Here is a 13,598-nt window from a genome sequence, read left to right on the forward strand (position 1 = left end):
ACATTCAGAATACACAGAAAAACTCCACAGCACAGTACTTGAATTTGCAAACAGCCCAAGGCAAGTAAGAATCCAAATGAGTATTTTCACATAAGGCTACTCATTTATTTTCACAAACCACATTTAAAATAGCTACAAGATTCATTTCATTCCATCTGCTGAACTTACATGTCCTGAAAGCAAGAAAAACTGCCGTTTCAGAAGTATAATAAACGTTCCTTATGAACAAGGCTAGAAAGGGTGGATACTGGAGCTAGGATGGGGGTGGGGAAGCAAACCCTTTAGTTACAATATTTTAGGGACACGAATCGACACAATAAAACAAATTTTAAGTCAAGGTTCTCCACTATTCTACATAAGCAGTTTAGAATCTTAAGCAGATGTAAAAGGAATAAAGCAAATGCGGAGTAAAAAAGGCCAATAAAGTTTCTGGCTACAATACAAGAGACATATCATTACCATATGATCTAATGTGGGTGTCAGCCGGGTAGTGTTCATTGAGGGAAACCTTATTTTTTATCTGGGCTATGGAGTAGACGCAGGAGATTTTCAACCTAGTGACAGGCACAGAGCAGCACCTACCCCCTCCTCCTTTCCACACCTGCAAACTCTTTTGCTTGGGCTGAATATTTAGTGTAATTACATCTCAGCTTTGAGGGCTCCTGTGGCAAATTCCCGGATTAAAAGGTATGGTTTTCAATAATTGTCCTGAACTCTGCTACAGACTAATAAAACTTTGATCAAGTTGAGAGAAATAGAAATTATTCGATGAGAAAAAGAAAAGAAAAAGTAATTGTGCTAAACTTTTAATCTTTATGCAGCATTTAAAAAAGTATTGCTTGAAAACAGAAGTTAAATATCTGGTTAAATGATTAAATGCATTGTTTTAGTTCTTTTTCTCTGTTCTTGCAAATTTAAAAAAAAATCAATGTTTATTAAAAATCTATGACCTAACACCATGACTATCTATATTTATTTATTTGTTTTTGTACTAATGAAATGTTTAGCTTTTTAGAATGTATTTATAGAAAGATATTCAAGACTAGCATATTATTTGTAGTTGCGTTATGTATTTTAAGATTTATTTTCTTCCTGAATTCTTGTATATTTTAAAACTTTTAAAACCTAAGAGAAGTGAACTCTGCTGTTAGTTGTAGAAGTCTAGTGCATATTTCTACAACCTAGAAAAGAATAGAAATTATCACCAGAGAGGTGCAAATAAACATTGAAAACATTTATGCTGATTATTAAAGACCTAACTAAAATAATAGCACGTTCTGCTACATACTTCCTTAAATGTAAAGAAGAGACCCTGTCAGTAACATCAATACAAATAAAATTTTATTATGATACTATATTTCACTACGAAATGAGGATGTAGGTTATTTTTCTTTCTAATTGCAAAACAGGGTAACATGATGAACACTTAAGTGGGCTCCTGGCTATGTAAATACCTGTGGTTTTTTTTCTTCCAGTTGCTGTTTTGACCAGAAAGAACCAATTATCTCCTATAGTAGCCCTTATTTAAGGGATAAATGTGTATTGTTTACTTTAAAATTATTTCTATTATTATTGAGGTTTTTTGTTTCCTAGTGCTGGGGGATTGTAATTTTGCTCTGCACTTACAGCTTCATTGATCTCCTGAGGGTTAAATTTTGACTTTGAAAGCCACTCCACAGACATAAATGACATCATACAAATGTTGATTGAATGATATAGTTAAATTAATGGGATGAAGTAATTTAAGAAACCAGAGATTGTTATTTTTGATAAAATACTTATAAACTATGGCAATGAACTTTATTGAAATAAGGACATTATTTTTAGAAATTAGCATTTAGGAAAGAATCATACATTTGAGAGTACTTAAAACAACCTAATGAAATTTAGAATGTCTATCATCTCAGGAATAGCATGCCTGGTTTCTATGTGGGCAGCTGTTGTTTTTTTATTTTTCTGATTTCTTCAGGAAAGAAGGAAATGATTAAAGAAATCATTAGCATCAACTGCCTACATTAATCATTTTAAGATGCTGAGTCTTCAAGTATTATGGCATTAATTTAAAAGAAGTTAGTTCATAGAGGAATTTGTGTAAAGTTCCTGGACATGTTAGTATTATTCTCCAGGAAAATCAGGGTTAAAATACACACACACACACACACACACACACACACACACACACACACACACACACAGAAATAATGGCAGCTCTGAACTGCCCGTCTGCATTCAGCTTCAACCAAAAAGAATTTTGTGTAGAGAATTTCACCATTTTGACAAGAGTAAATAGATAGAAATGATAATATTTCCTTGAGCTAATGCTCACCATTTCCTTTTTGTGGGTTAGTGAAACAACCAGGCGTTTTCTGCTCTGGAGAAAAGATCAAAACGTGACATCTGCATTAATTCTAGTTGCTATGTATTAAATCTGCAATTACTTTGCTTCATTATTCTTCTAAAATTGTGAGACATTAAATATGCAAGGCTAGCAAAATTGTGGTAAACCATAAACTTTGCATTTTAATGTGAAACAGACAGAAAATCCTTCCCTTAGATCCAGTCCAAGGGAACACTGCCAAGACAATAGGGTCTCCCTTAAAAGGCTCTGCAGTAATGGAGTGGGAATAGGCTCCTAGGGAAAACCTGATACTGAATTTAAAGGGGCCGTGTGACTGATCATTTTAGAAGCATATTTAAATGAAAATCCACAAGCTCATATTGTATATGTGCTGCCATGGACACACTTCAGTAATAACAATAATAATAAAAAAAACTAAGAGACAATTATATAAAAAATTGAAAAATATTTATTTATTCTGTAGAGAATCTAGGCAAAAATTTCCTGAAGATACATTAAGGTTAGGGCATACAAAGATTGGTTTTTTTTTATTTTTTTGCATATGATACAGTTGGGTAATAACTCCAAACAGTTATTTAATTCCAATTACAAATGTGCAGTTTTTATTTGGATTTTTATATGTGCACCATTCAAAGTAGAGTAATGGGACCAAAGATAATATCTGCATTATGTTTTAAGAATATTTAGAACAGTTTCAATATGATTTTAAAATATATCAACTCAAAAATAGACTGCTTGCTCCTTACATGATCAACTAATTTTTGTTATTCAGATTTCTTAAAATTTAGTAACTTTATTTAGTTCACTTCAGCCAGCTATACAATCAGTTCAACATAGATGTATACATCTATAAATGATTAATGAATTAATGGATGAATAATGCATGGATTTGTCAAAATTGTACTTTTTGGTTTTCAAAATAGCCTTCCAGGTAAATCTAAATAATATGTTTCATATAAAAGTCATTTGAGATTTTTCATATGTGTGTATTGATTCATTTAAAATGACCAGTTTGAGAAACTATCCAAGAGAATTATTTTTTAAAGTGAATCTTGATTTTACCAAGTTTGAGGTTTTCAGTTCAATATATTTCTTATGCTAGAAATTTGATATTGAGAAAAAGATAATTATGTTTAAAAAACCAGACTGACAGACTGCTTAGCACGAATTGAATAGCATGCGTTAATAACTTGATAGTTAACTGAGTCATTTATGTGCGAATGTTGTGCAAGGCTGAGTACAAAACAAAGAATACTAAGACACGCCCTGAAGGAGCACATCTTCTAATGGGGAGTTGGGGGTAAACCAAGCACGCAAAACAAATTACAGTATGTGATAAGTTCTTTAAAAGAGGTAAGAGCAACGGACTTTGGGAGCACAGAAGAGGGAGAAAGCAGCATCCTGCCTGGTTAAGCGAGGGAAAACACAGGGGAAGCCCATTATCTCATTAATCTTTACAGCACTCTGATAAGGTAGGTATTTTAAGTGGCAGTTAGCTTTGAGAGTGAGTCTGGGTTGAGGTGGGGACTGGCAGTGAAGAGAAAATGGAGAGAAATGTGGCTAAAATATCAGTAGGTACCAAATTATGAACAGTCTTACGTACGCTATTGGCAAGCTATGGAAGTCAACAAAAGGTTTCTAATAGCAGAGTCATACAATTAAATAGAATTTTTTAGGAGATGACTTGGGAAGCAGAGTGGAAGATGGCCTGGTGTAGAGGGAATATTCAAGGCAGATACCAGTTGGGAGCCCTTACCATAGTTTCAGAAGATGAGAAGGGCCTGGACCAAGATAAATATATTTGGATGGAGAGATAAGATTGGCTTCCAGAGATATTTCTGAGGCAAGGATTAGAGATCTTTCAGATGTATAGACAAAACTTTGTGGCATGGCTTGTGGTTGAGTAAGCATTAAAAAGACAAGTACCATATGATTTCACTCACTTGAGAAATCGAAGGAACAAAATGAACTAACAAACAAAATAGAGACAGACTTACACATAGAGAGTAAGCTGACAGCTGTCGGGGGTCAGAGGGCTGGGTGAGCAAGCTAACAGCTGTAGGGGTCAGTAGGCTGGATGAAGGGGATGAAAGGATTGATCTAAAAAGGACAACAACAACAACAAAAAACTCTTGGATATGTACAGCAGTGTGGTGTTTGAGGGAGTGAGGGAGGGGAGTGCATAGGGAGAAAAATGGTGATGGATGTAGTCTTGACTTAGTGGGGTGAACACACAACATGGTGTACAGGGATATGTTATAGACTTGGGTACCTGAAACCATATAATTATGTTGTTTAACCAGTATCACCCCAACAAATTTAATTAATAAAAAAGAACATTTCCGCATGATCTATCTATAACAATTTTGTAATTGATGTGAATATAGGTGTGCTGTCTTCATCCAGAACCAAAATTCAAAACAAGCAGATTTAATTAATACATTAAAAGTTTTTTCATCAATAAATAGCTGTAAAAATTAGTCTGTAATGTACCTTATCAACTTTTAAATACATTTTTAACTCTCTGTTTCCTAACAATAAATTATTATTATTTTTACTCCTTACTTTCCTCTATGCTTACTCTACTATGAGGTGTTAGAAACTAGGCAAGGCTACTCTTCTAAAGCTTTTGCTTGTTTTCAAGGTTCCTTGGTTGTGAAAATACATAAGATAAACCATGAAGGCAACTATCATCTTCCTCCTGCTTGCTCAAGTTTCCTGGGCCGGACCGTTTCAACAGAGAAGCATATTTGACTTTTATGACCTCTTGCTAGCAGATGAGGCTTCTGGTGATGGCCCACCAACGCCCCTTCCTCCTGATGATTACGTGCCTCTTGAGCCTATGGGACCAGTGTGTCCCTTCCGCTGTCAATGCCATCTCCGAGTGGTCCAGTGTTCTGATTTGGGTGAGTGGGTTGCAGGCTCTCTTTGCCTTCCTTGTTTGTGATATTCCTGGAATGGCTTCCCTAGGAGTCTAGCACTTTCAGTTTTAATCTCTGCATTTCCAAATGTGAGAGACAGTGCCACCTAATGAGAAGTAAAGGAAGCAAAGCAGGATAGAAAGAAGTAACTTCAAGGTTAAGAGACACTTTTTCCTTCTTTTTTTATTAAAAGTCACAGCTGCAGTCTTGAACAAGTCACTTAAAAAAACATTTATTTTTTGAGTCTCGTGATCCCCATTCTATAAAATAAAATTTTAAGAAAACAGTATTTTATGTTCTGTGATTCAGATTGGTGGTTTCTTTTAATTTGATGATTGTTTTTGTGTGAAATCTTAAATACTAAGAAAACCTGGGCAACCTCTTTATTCTTGGCTTAGTCCACACAACAGAGTTCAAACATTATGAAATTGTAAAGTATGCAGAGTTATCAGAAGAAAAATATGTATACTTTGAGAACATAAATTATTTCTCAAATACCAAACTATACCATTAATCTCTGGGTCTTAGTTTTTGCCTTTATTATTGGTATTTTATAATCTACTTGTTTATAATCTTTAGAAAGTTTCAAAGTAAATATTTATAACTAAGATTTGAGGTAAATATTCAATATATTCACAGAGCATATATCTTTAGCCCAAACACTGTGAGTACAGTTTGATTTATTATTTTTCAAGTAAAAGTTGGTCTGGGAATTTTGAGAGCAATACACTCAGAAGATAAATCTCCAGAAAGTTTGAAGTCCCAGCACATGGGCCAAAAGGGAATGAATTTTGTTTACATGGCAGCTGATTCACATTCCTTGTTTCTTTTGGTTCATTTTCTTGTGGGAAAGAAAAAAGAAAGAAAGAAATACACTCACTGAATGAATCTACCTTGATGCATTTCCTTGTGGATGAAACCATAGCATAGCAGGACACTTCAGAATCCCTATATTTTTTCCAAACATGCTTTCTAGCAGGATTTTGCAGGAAAAATTGCACTAATTTCTACAGTTAGAATAAACTACATATAGGGACCCAGGAAAACATAAAATATCTTAAATAATAACTGAAGAACAAACACTTTCAGATAGCTTCTTCTTCAATACTGACAGACATTGCATAGCCGTTTGAAACCCAAAAAAGTGTATCAAAAGCTGTAAGAAGACTATAGAATAATCCCACTGGATTCATTCATTCATTCATTCATTCATCCATCAAATAAATGGAAAGGCCACAACAGTTCAGATCTTTCTTAGCTCCTGGTGAAAAGGAATGACCAAGACAGATATGGTCCCGGTTCTTGTGAGTCTGATAGTCTACTGGTAGTGAATATTCCTTATTTGACTTGTATAATTGATACAGGAGAGATAGATTACTATCAATTTCAAAAGAAACTTTTATATGCATTTGGAGATTACATGAATATGGTTTAGAGAGGAAAAAAATTTGGTTGAACCTATCTGAACAAAGGAATGACTACTTGATGGATATACTAGCGTTGAACTTTTTCTGACGTTAGTAAAATGGCTGAGTTCCCAAGAAATGTGATGCAAGTCAAATCTTTGCCTCTGAACAAAGTTAAAAGACTTCATGATTACTCTCACCACATATTATCAACAGTGAAGTGTTGATGTGTTTAAGGGAGGAAGATTTGTTCAGTCACTTAAGTTTTATTTTCCCATAAATATAGTTTTCTCTGCTTGCACGATAAATGGTCCGTAAAGTTTGACTCTGAGAAAAGCATTGAAACAGTTTTCCAATTTTGTATTATAAAAAAGGTCCAAGCCTATTGCTCAAAACTATACAGAAAAGTGCAGTGTTAGTAAAGAAACATCAAGGTTCGTAGACTTAGGTGTATCATGATAGTCTCATTGTTGTTCTTATTGTTTTGTTTTGTTTATTTTTTTTGTTTTTGTTTTTAGATGAGAATGTTTCCTATGTTATCTTATTTCTAACATCCCAGAGTGTACTGACTCAAAAAAAAAAGTAGCTAAAATTTTAATAATGATTTGTTTGGGGTAACCATGTTTAACTGAGTTCCAACAACCAGTGGGTTCATCCAAATTATTTTGTCTTTATTCATTCACAGATGCATGTTTAAATATGACATCAAAATGTTGATCAGATATTTCTAAGACAGAAAATACATAGTGGTAAGACAGTTATAAAACAAAGTGAAAAAATATTTTTTAGAAGTAAGATCAATCCATTTGTCTTTAAAAAAAACATTGTATTCACATTTTCAACTACTGTCTAACTTGTTCACTTTATGATTTTGGCAAGCTATTCACAGCTTTGACATCTTTATCTGCAGAAAAATCAGTCAGTCTTTGAAAGCTCATTATATGTGTGAGGTATCTGACTTATAGTGGAGGTTCAAAACATGTTTTCTGTGTGATGATTATATAGAGTAAAAGATGAAAGAAATGTAGAAAAAAAGCAATAAAAAAGAAATGGGCAAATATACACAGTAAAGGCAATGCATTTTATTTTTGGTTTTAAGTTCCCTAGTGGTCTGAAGATGAAGCTTATATTATTATAATAAAGAACAAATTCTGTGAGCTTTGGGATAAGCAATGTAAATGCTTATCTGTGTCAAAGACTAATGTTTTCATTAGGTTTATCTTTGGCAGAGCTTTAAATTAGCAGAGAGAAGCTACAATGTTGAAGGACAAAATTCTTTGTCCACTTATTAATACCTTGACAAACAGCTCAACTAAGGAACAATGAGTTGGTTTTTCTCTCTTTCTTTCTCTCTCTCTAATCATTGAAAAAAAAAAAATATATATATATATATATATACACACAATATATATATATGTATGCATATATACATATATACACACACAGACACACATATATATGTAAACAATGTTTTTTATTAAAATGTTTGATTATTCTGGCCACTAAATGTTATTTCTGACAAAGTTTTAAAAAATTTTCTGTTTAAAATATTAAACATTTAAAATATATTTTAAAAATATTCTGTTTAAAAAATCTGTTTTTTAAACAGTTCTTTTAAAGCTAAAAATGAAAAACTATGAAATTAAAATTAAATAATTATTCCATGGGTAAACTTGAGACCTTTAGGAAGATACATTGACTCCTTGGATTCTTAGTTCTAATGTATCAGATGAGCATGGAATATGGAGAAAGTAAATGTATGTCTTAATTTACTTGAGGAAGTAATGAAATCTCCATAGATGTTGGCCAAGTTGGTTTGGCTGAAAGTGTTACAATTCAGCTTGTAATTTGAACCAGACTTTTATGAGGTCTATACCATTTTTTCTTTATCTATCTTCTTAAAACATAAAACAATTCACTCCTAATTATAGCATTTACAAAAAAATAACAATATAAAGATAAATGTAGTAAGAGTAAATTCAGAAACTGGTGGGTTACTTTAAAATAATAAACTCACTTTGCAACTCATTCTTGTCAAATATTTTTAAAAATGGCCTCTTCTCTGACTGGATAGCTCAGTTGCTTTGTGTTGTCCCAATACCCAAAGATTACAGGTTTGATCCCAAGTCAAGGCACATACAGGAACAGATCAATGTTTCTGTTTCTAACTCTCTCTCTCTCTCTTCCTTCCTCTCTCTCTAAAACCAATGAATAAAAATTTTAAAATGTCCTAATATTGATCCTGTGACTGGATGCTCTGTTTTATGTACTTAGTATCTTGAAGGAAGACAGTCACCCTTATCTGTGTGTTCTCTGGATTAGTCATTCATCTTTGGATCGACTGTGCAATTGACATTATTTGGTCAGAACTTTTATTTTATTGCTAAAAGGAGATCAGCCCTTACAGTTGAAATAAGCATAAATGTTGTTTATCCAAATTAAAGTAATAGTTATCGATGAATTTCTTACGAATAAGATTCAAAAATATTATACTTTTAGGATTATTTAATAATGAGAAGAACTTGGATTATATAGTTCAACAGCTTTAAATTCAAGTCCTGCTTTACCATTTACTATGTGTAACCTTGAACCTTTCAACATCTGTTTTCTCCTTTGATAAATAGGAATATAGCATCATTAGGTAAGACTAAACATTTTTTACATGTTTACTATAATAACTGTTACATTCAGTTTACCATTTCAGGCAAAGTTGGCTAATAATATGAGGCTATTTCTGAAATAATATTTTTTTTGAAATTGAGAATCTCTAATAAGTATATGGTTTGTCAAATTAGATACAAAATGGCATCTTCTGTCTCTTCTCCCCAAAGAGGGCCACATCAACTCCAATGTAAATAGACAAGATTTAGAAAATTGTGCAATCATTAAACAATTCAGTATTCTCCAAACACTATTCCTTTGAACAAAATCGATTTGGTTGAGTGGAGAACAATGAAGCACTAAGCTATTTTATAATCATAAAAGACTCAAATCCACATACTTAGCTCTGTATAAATAACGCCAGAAGGTGGAAGGCTTTATTTTGTCATGTAAGATCATTACAAACAAATACTTTTCCTACAATGTACCTCATATTGCAAAGAACTTTTAATTAAAAAATTTTTCCAGAAAAAAAATGTATAATCAAACTTTTAAACTGCATGAAAAAGTTTTTTTTTTTTAATTATTTTTCTCAACTGTTGACATTTTTATCAGTGGTCACAACTCAGGACATACTATAGTACAGCTTGTCCCTTGTCTGGTGTAATTAGCTTCTCAGAAGCAAACTTTCTATATGAATTCAAGAAACTGCTAGACTTCCATGAAATCAATCCAGAAGAATGAACTAGGGCTGTTTTGTAGAGAGTAGAAATGCTGCCAAGCTCAGTTGCTTTCATGCTTTATGTCTAGTTCTGTAGCAGCAAGGATGTGGGGTGACCCTCGGTAGGAGTTTAGATGCATCAAAATGGCAACTCCAAGATGTGGTATAAGAAAGAGACTGTGCTCAGAGCATTCCCAGTGGGCTCCCTAAATTAGTAGTGGATTAGGGTGGAGAATGATAGCTCCTCAGATGAAGCAAGAGTAATTAATGCTCAGGAGTAACCCAGGTAACTTGGGCTCCTGACTCAAAGGGTTAAGTATGGGCAGGAGGAAGTCATCTCTTCAAAGGAAGCTTCTGTCTCCTTGACTTGACTGAGAACTGACATACCCTTGGTTTCCTTCTCAGTCCCAGGAGGGAGAAAGAGGCAGCTGTGTGGGATCAAGGCACTTTGTTAGACCACAGCTGTGATACATTCTCCTCTGTAAGATCATCCCTGGCTCCAAAGGACAGGATGGAATAGGTTAGCCAGAATTTGAATTCCCTAGGTAAAAATGGGGATGCAAAGACCCTTTAGTTTTAACTTTTCTCCTTCAAAAGAGTAGCAAGAAGATTATATATTTCCTTGAAAATAAAGATAAAGAAGAATTAAACCAGTTTGCATTTCAGTCTTAAAAAAAAAAAGGAGGAAGCCTTGTAACAGGCTACACAATAATTAATACTCAAGATTAAATTAACCCTTAACTTCAACTGTGGATTGTTTTGAGGTAACTTCCGGGCTTGTCTACTTCTGTTTTACAACTTGAGGATGACCTTAAAAGGAAGCTTAAACTTCCCTCAAATTTATTTGGGAGATCTAACTAAAGGTAAAATATTCTATTTCTCAAGCCTGATCCAACTATCGTAACAGTCAAATTGCCATTTTTAAGAGGTCATGTAGGAAAAATGCATGCCTTGAGCAGACAAGTATTTTGATGGGGCTGGACATCTGCATATTGTTTTGGTTATATGCCCAAAACTGAAATGTATCACCATCATCTTAATTATTAAATTGAAGTCAGAATTACAATTTGTTGGAAATCAACAAGAATAAATTGTGGAATTTGGATCTTTGCCACAGGGCAGGGGAGAAAAATAAAAGCCTGTTTTAGGACAACCTGTCCTTTGTCCAACAAGATGTTTAGCAGATTGCTGACATTGGCTAATTGACCAATGCTGTTCATCACTAGGACAGCTAGGGGAAAAAAAGCAAGACTCTTTTTACTAATAAGCTTTTATTTAAGAAATCATTTTCTGTTCATGTCTTAAATAGAATTTTATTTACTTTAATAACCCTATTTTAAAGAAAATAAAGTTTCTTTTACAGAACTTGGGAGAGCAAATTATTCAGAAATAACTACATTTTAATGGAAACTTTAGAAACGTGTTAAAGTATACTCACTGAAATATAGTTAAGTTTAGGGAGCCACTCTGCTGCTAATAGGATTGCTGAATAAGTATCACCTCAAAATTTGGCAATTTAAAAATATAATTTTATTTATGATTTAAGATACAGAAAATTTGAACAGGGCTCAGAAAAATTTTTCTCACTTGGGTTTCCCATGCATTTGTATGTCAGATATATCTGTAGCTATAGACCTGGGGCTGCTGGACTAAGCCCAATACCCAAGAAAGACAGCTCCTTCTCATGACTGGTAGTTGATGCTGCTGTTACCTGAGAGTTCTGCTTTCTGTCATCTGGAATGCCTGAGGTGGCATCTCCCGGATGGTGATCTCAGCAAAGACAGAATTCTTTCTTACATATGCTCTGGCTACAGCAAGCATTCCAGAAGAATTGGATAGCAGCTGTACAACTTCTTCTGACCTACCCTCAAAAACCATGCTATTTGACATCCACCACATTGCATTAGTCCATAGAGACATTGTGAATGAAGCCAGGCCAGATTCAAAGGGAGGGGAATTTGATACCAGTTTTTGGTGGGGTTGGGACAAGTTTGTGTTGAACAAGAGCAGATTGGATGGGAGATATGATTAATGTCATCTTTGAATAATGCAATTATCTACCCAGTCACTTAGATTTATATATATTTCTTAACCAAAAAAAGAAATAAATTCTTAATATCAACAAATATTCATTCAATATACTACATATTTTAAATTATCTTATAAATATTATAAATGTTTTATTTTACAGTTTATTTGTGCGAATAGGGTCCAAATGCAGTACATACATTGCAATAACTTAAGTAGCTCTCGTATTTCTGTTAAACTACAGGGTCATCAATACTTCCTCATTGTTTCATGCAATTTATTTGTGGAAGAAATTGGAAGTTTGTTGAACCCATTTCTTTAGTAGACTTTAGTATGTTCTTTTGACCTCTTTATTTCTTGTAAATTAAGAGATATCTTGAGGCTTAATTAGATTCAGGATTATTTATTTGCTTGTTTGTTTGTTTTTGACAATACTAATCCATAATTGAGAATCTGTTTCTCCTTCCAAAAGTTATAATCATCTCCTCTCCACAAGAAACATGAGAAATATATCTTGTGTAAAGAAACTGTTACCACTGAATCAGTCACCATGTGGAACAGAGAAGGCAGTCGTTTTTAGATACATAAGTAACAAAAGGTCCCTCACAAATATATCAAATACACATAAGAAAGTGGGAACTATTTTTAGGTGCCAATAATGAGGATGATATGTTTGGTAGTAGTATTTGTTTCTAAAATGTTCTTGGGCAGCCAAGAATCAGAAAGAAAATTATAATTATTAAAATCAGTTGGAACCTAATACTTCTGAGTAATAATAAGAATCCTCATGAAAGCAGTGAAGAGGTGATTGTAACAAAACATAGTGGAAAAGACTACGAAGCATGACCTAAACCAGGGGTCCCCAAACTACGGCCCGTGGGCCGCATGCGGCCCCCTATGCCATTTATCCGGCCCCCACCGCACTTCCAGAAGGGGAACCTCTTTCATTGATGGTCAGTGAGAGGAGCATAGTTCCCATTGAAATACTGGTCAGTTTGTTGATTTAAATTTACTTGTTCTTTATTTTAAATATTGTATTTGTTCCTGTTTTGTTTTTTTACTTTAAAATAAGATATGTGCAGTGTGCATAGGGATTTGTTCATAGTTTTTTTTATAGCCCGGCCCTCCAGTGGTCTGAGGGACAGTGAACTGGCCCCCTGTGTAAAAAGTTTGGGGACCCCTGACCTAAACTGTTCACCCTGGTACAGAAGGACAGATTATGATTTTAAAATTAGTCAATCAAAAAGTTACTTCCTGTGTGTAATGTGATAAGATCAAAGCTCTGATGAAAAACAGTTATTTGTCCCTGCTTACCCAAAATTAAAAAAAAAAGAAATCTAAAATGCATTATGGTACATCAGAAGCTTATACATAAGGAGTCTGGAGGGAAGAGGTCTTCATTATCTGGGTTGGTAAGGATAGACATTGTAAAACAGGATAATGAGTATGCTCTAAAGCAGGGGTAGTTAACCTTTTTATACCTACCGCCCACTTTTGTATCTCTGTTAGTAGTAAAATTTTCTAACTATCCACCGGTTCCACAGTAATGGTGATTTATAAAG

The 13,598-nt window shown here is 33.8% G+C and overlaps 1 protein-coding gene across 2 annotated transcripts in view; it reads left to right on the top strand.

Annotated features, from left to right (window-relative positions):
* Positions 1-453: 453 nt before the first annotated feature.
* DCN (decorin) overlaps positions 454-13,598 on the top strand; it is a 37,948-nt gene continuing 24,803 nt past the window's right edge. The window contains exons 1-2 of one of the 2 annotated variants that reach the window (XM_066368650.1): positions 454-687; positions 5,004-5,265. In XM_066368650.1, the coding sequence (XP_066224747.1) occupies positions 5,037-5,265 (229 nt within the window). In that variant the 5' untranslated portion in view covers positions 454-687; positions 5,004-5,036. Of the gene's footprint in view, positions 688-3,657; positions 3,832-5,003; positions 5,266-13,598 lie in introns of those variants that run through there. The other variant, XM_066368649.1, reaches the window with a different exon arrangement.

Source organism: Saccopteryx leptura, chromosome 2 (genome assembly GCF_036850995.1).
Source record: "Saccopteryx leptura isolate mSacLep1 chromosome 2, mSacLep1_pri_phased_curated, whole genome shotgun sequence".
In the NCBI taxonomy this organism is placed as follows: Eukaryota; Metazoa; Chordata; class Mammalia; order Chiroptera; family Emballonuridae; genus Saccopteryx; species Saccopteryx leptura.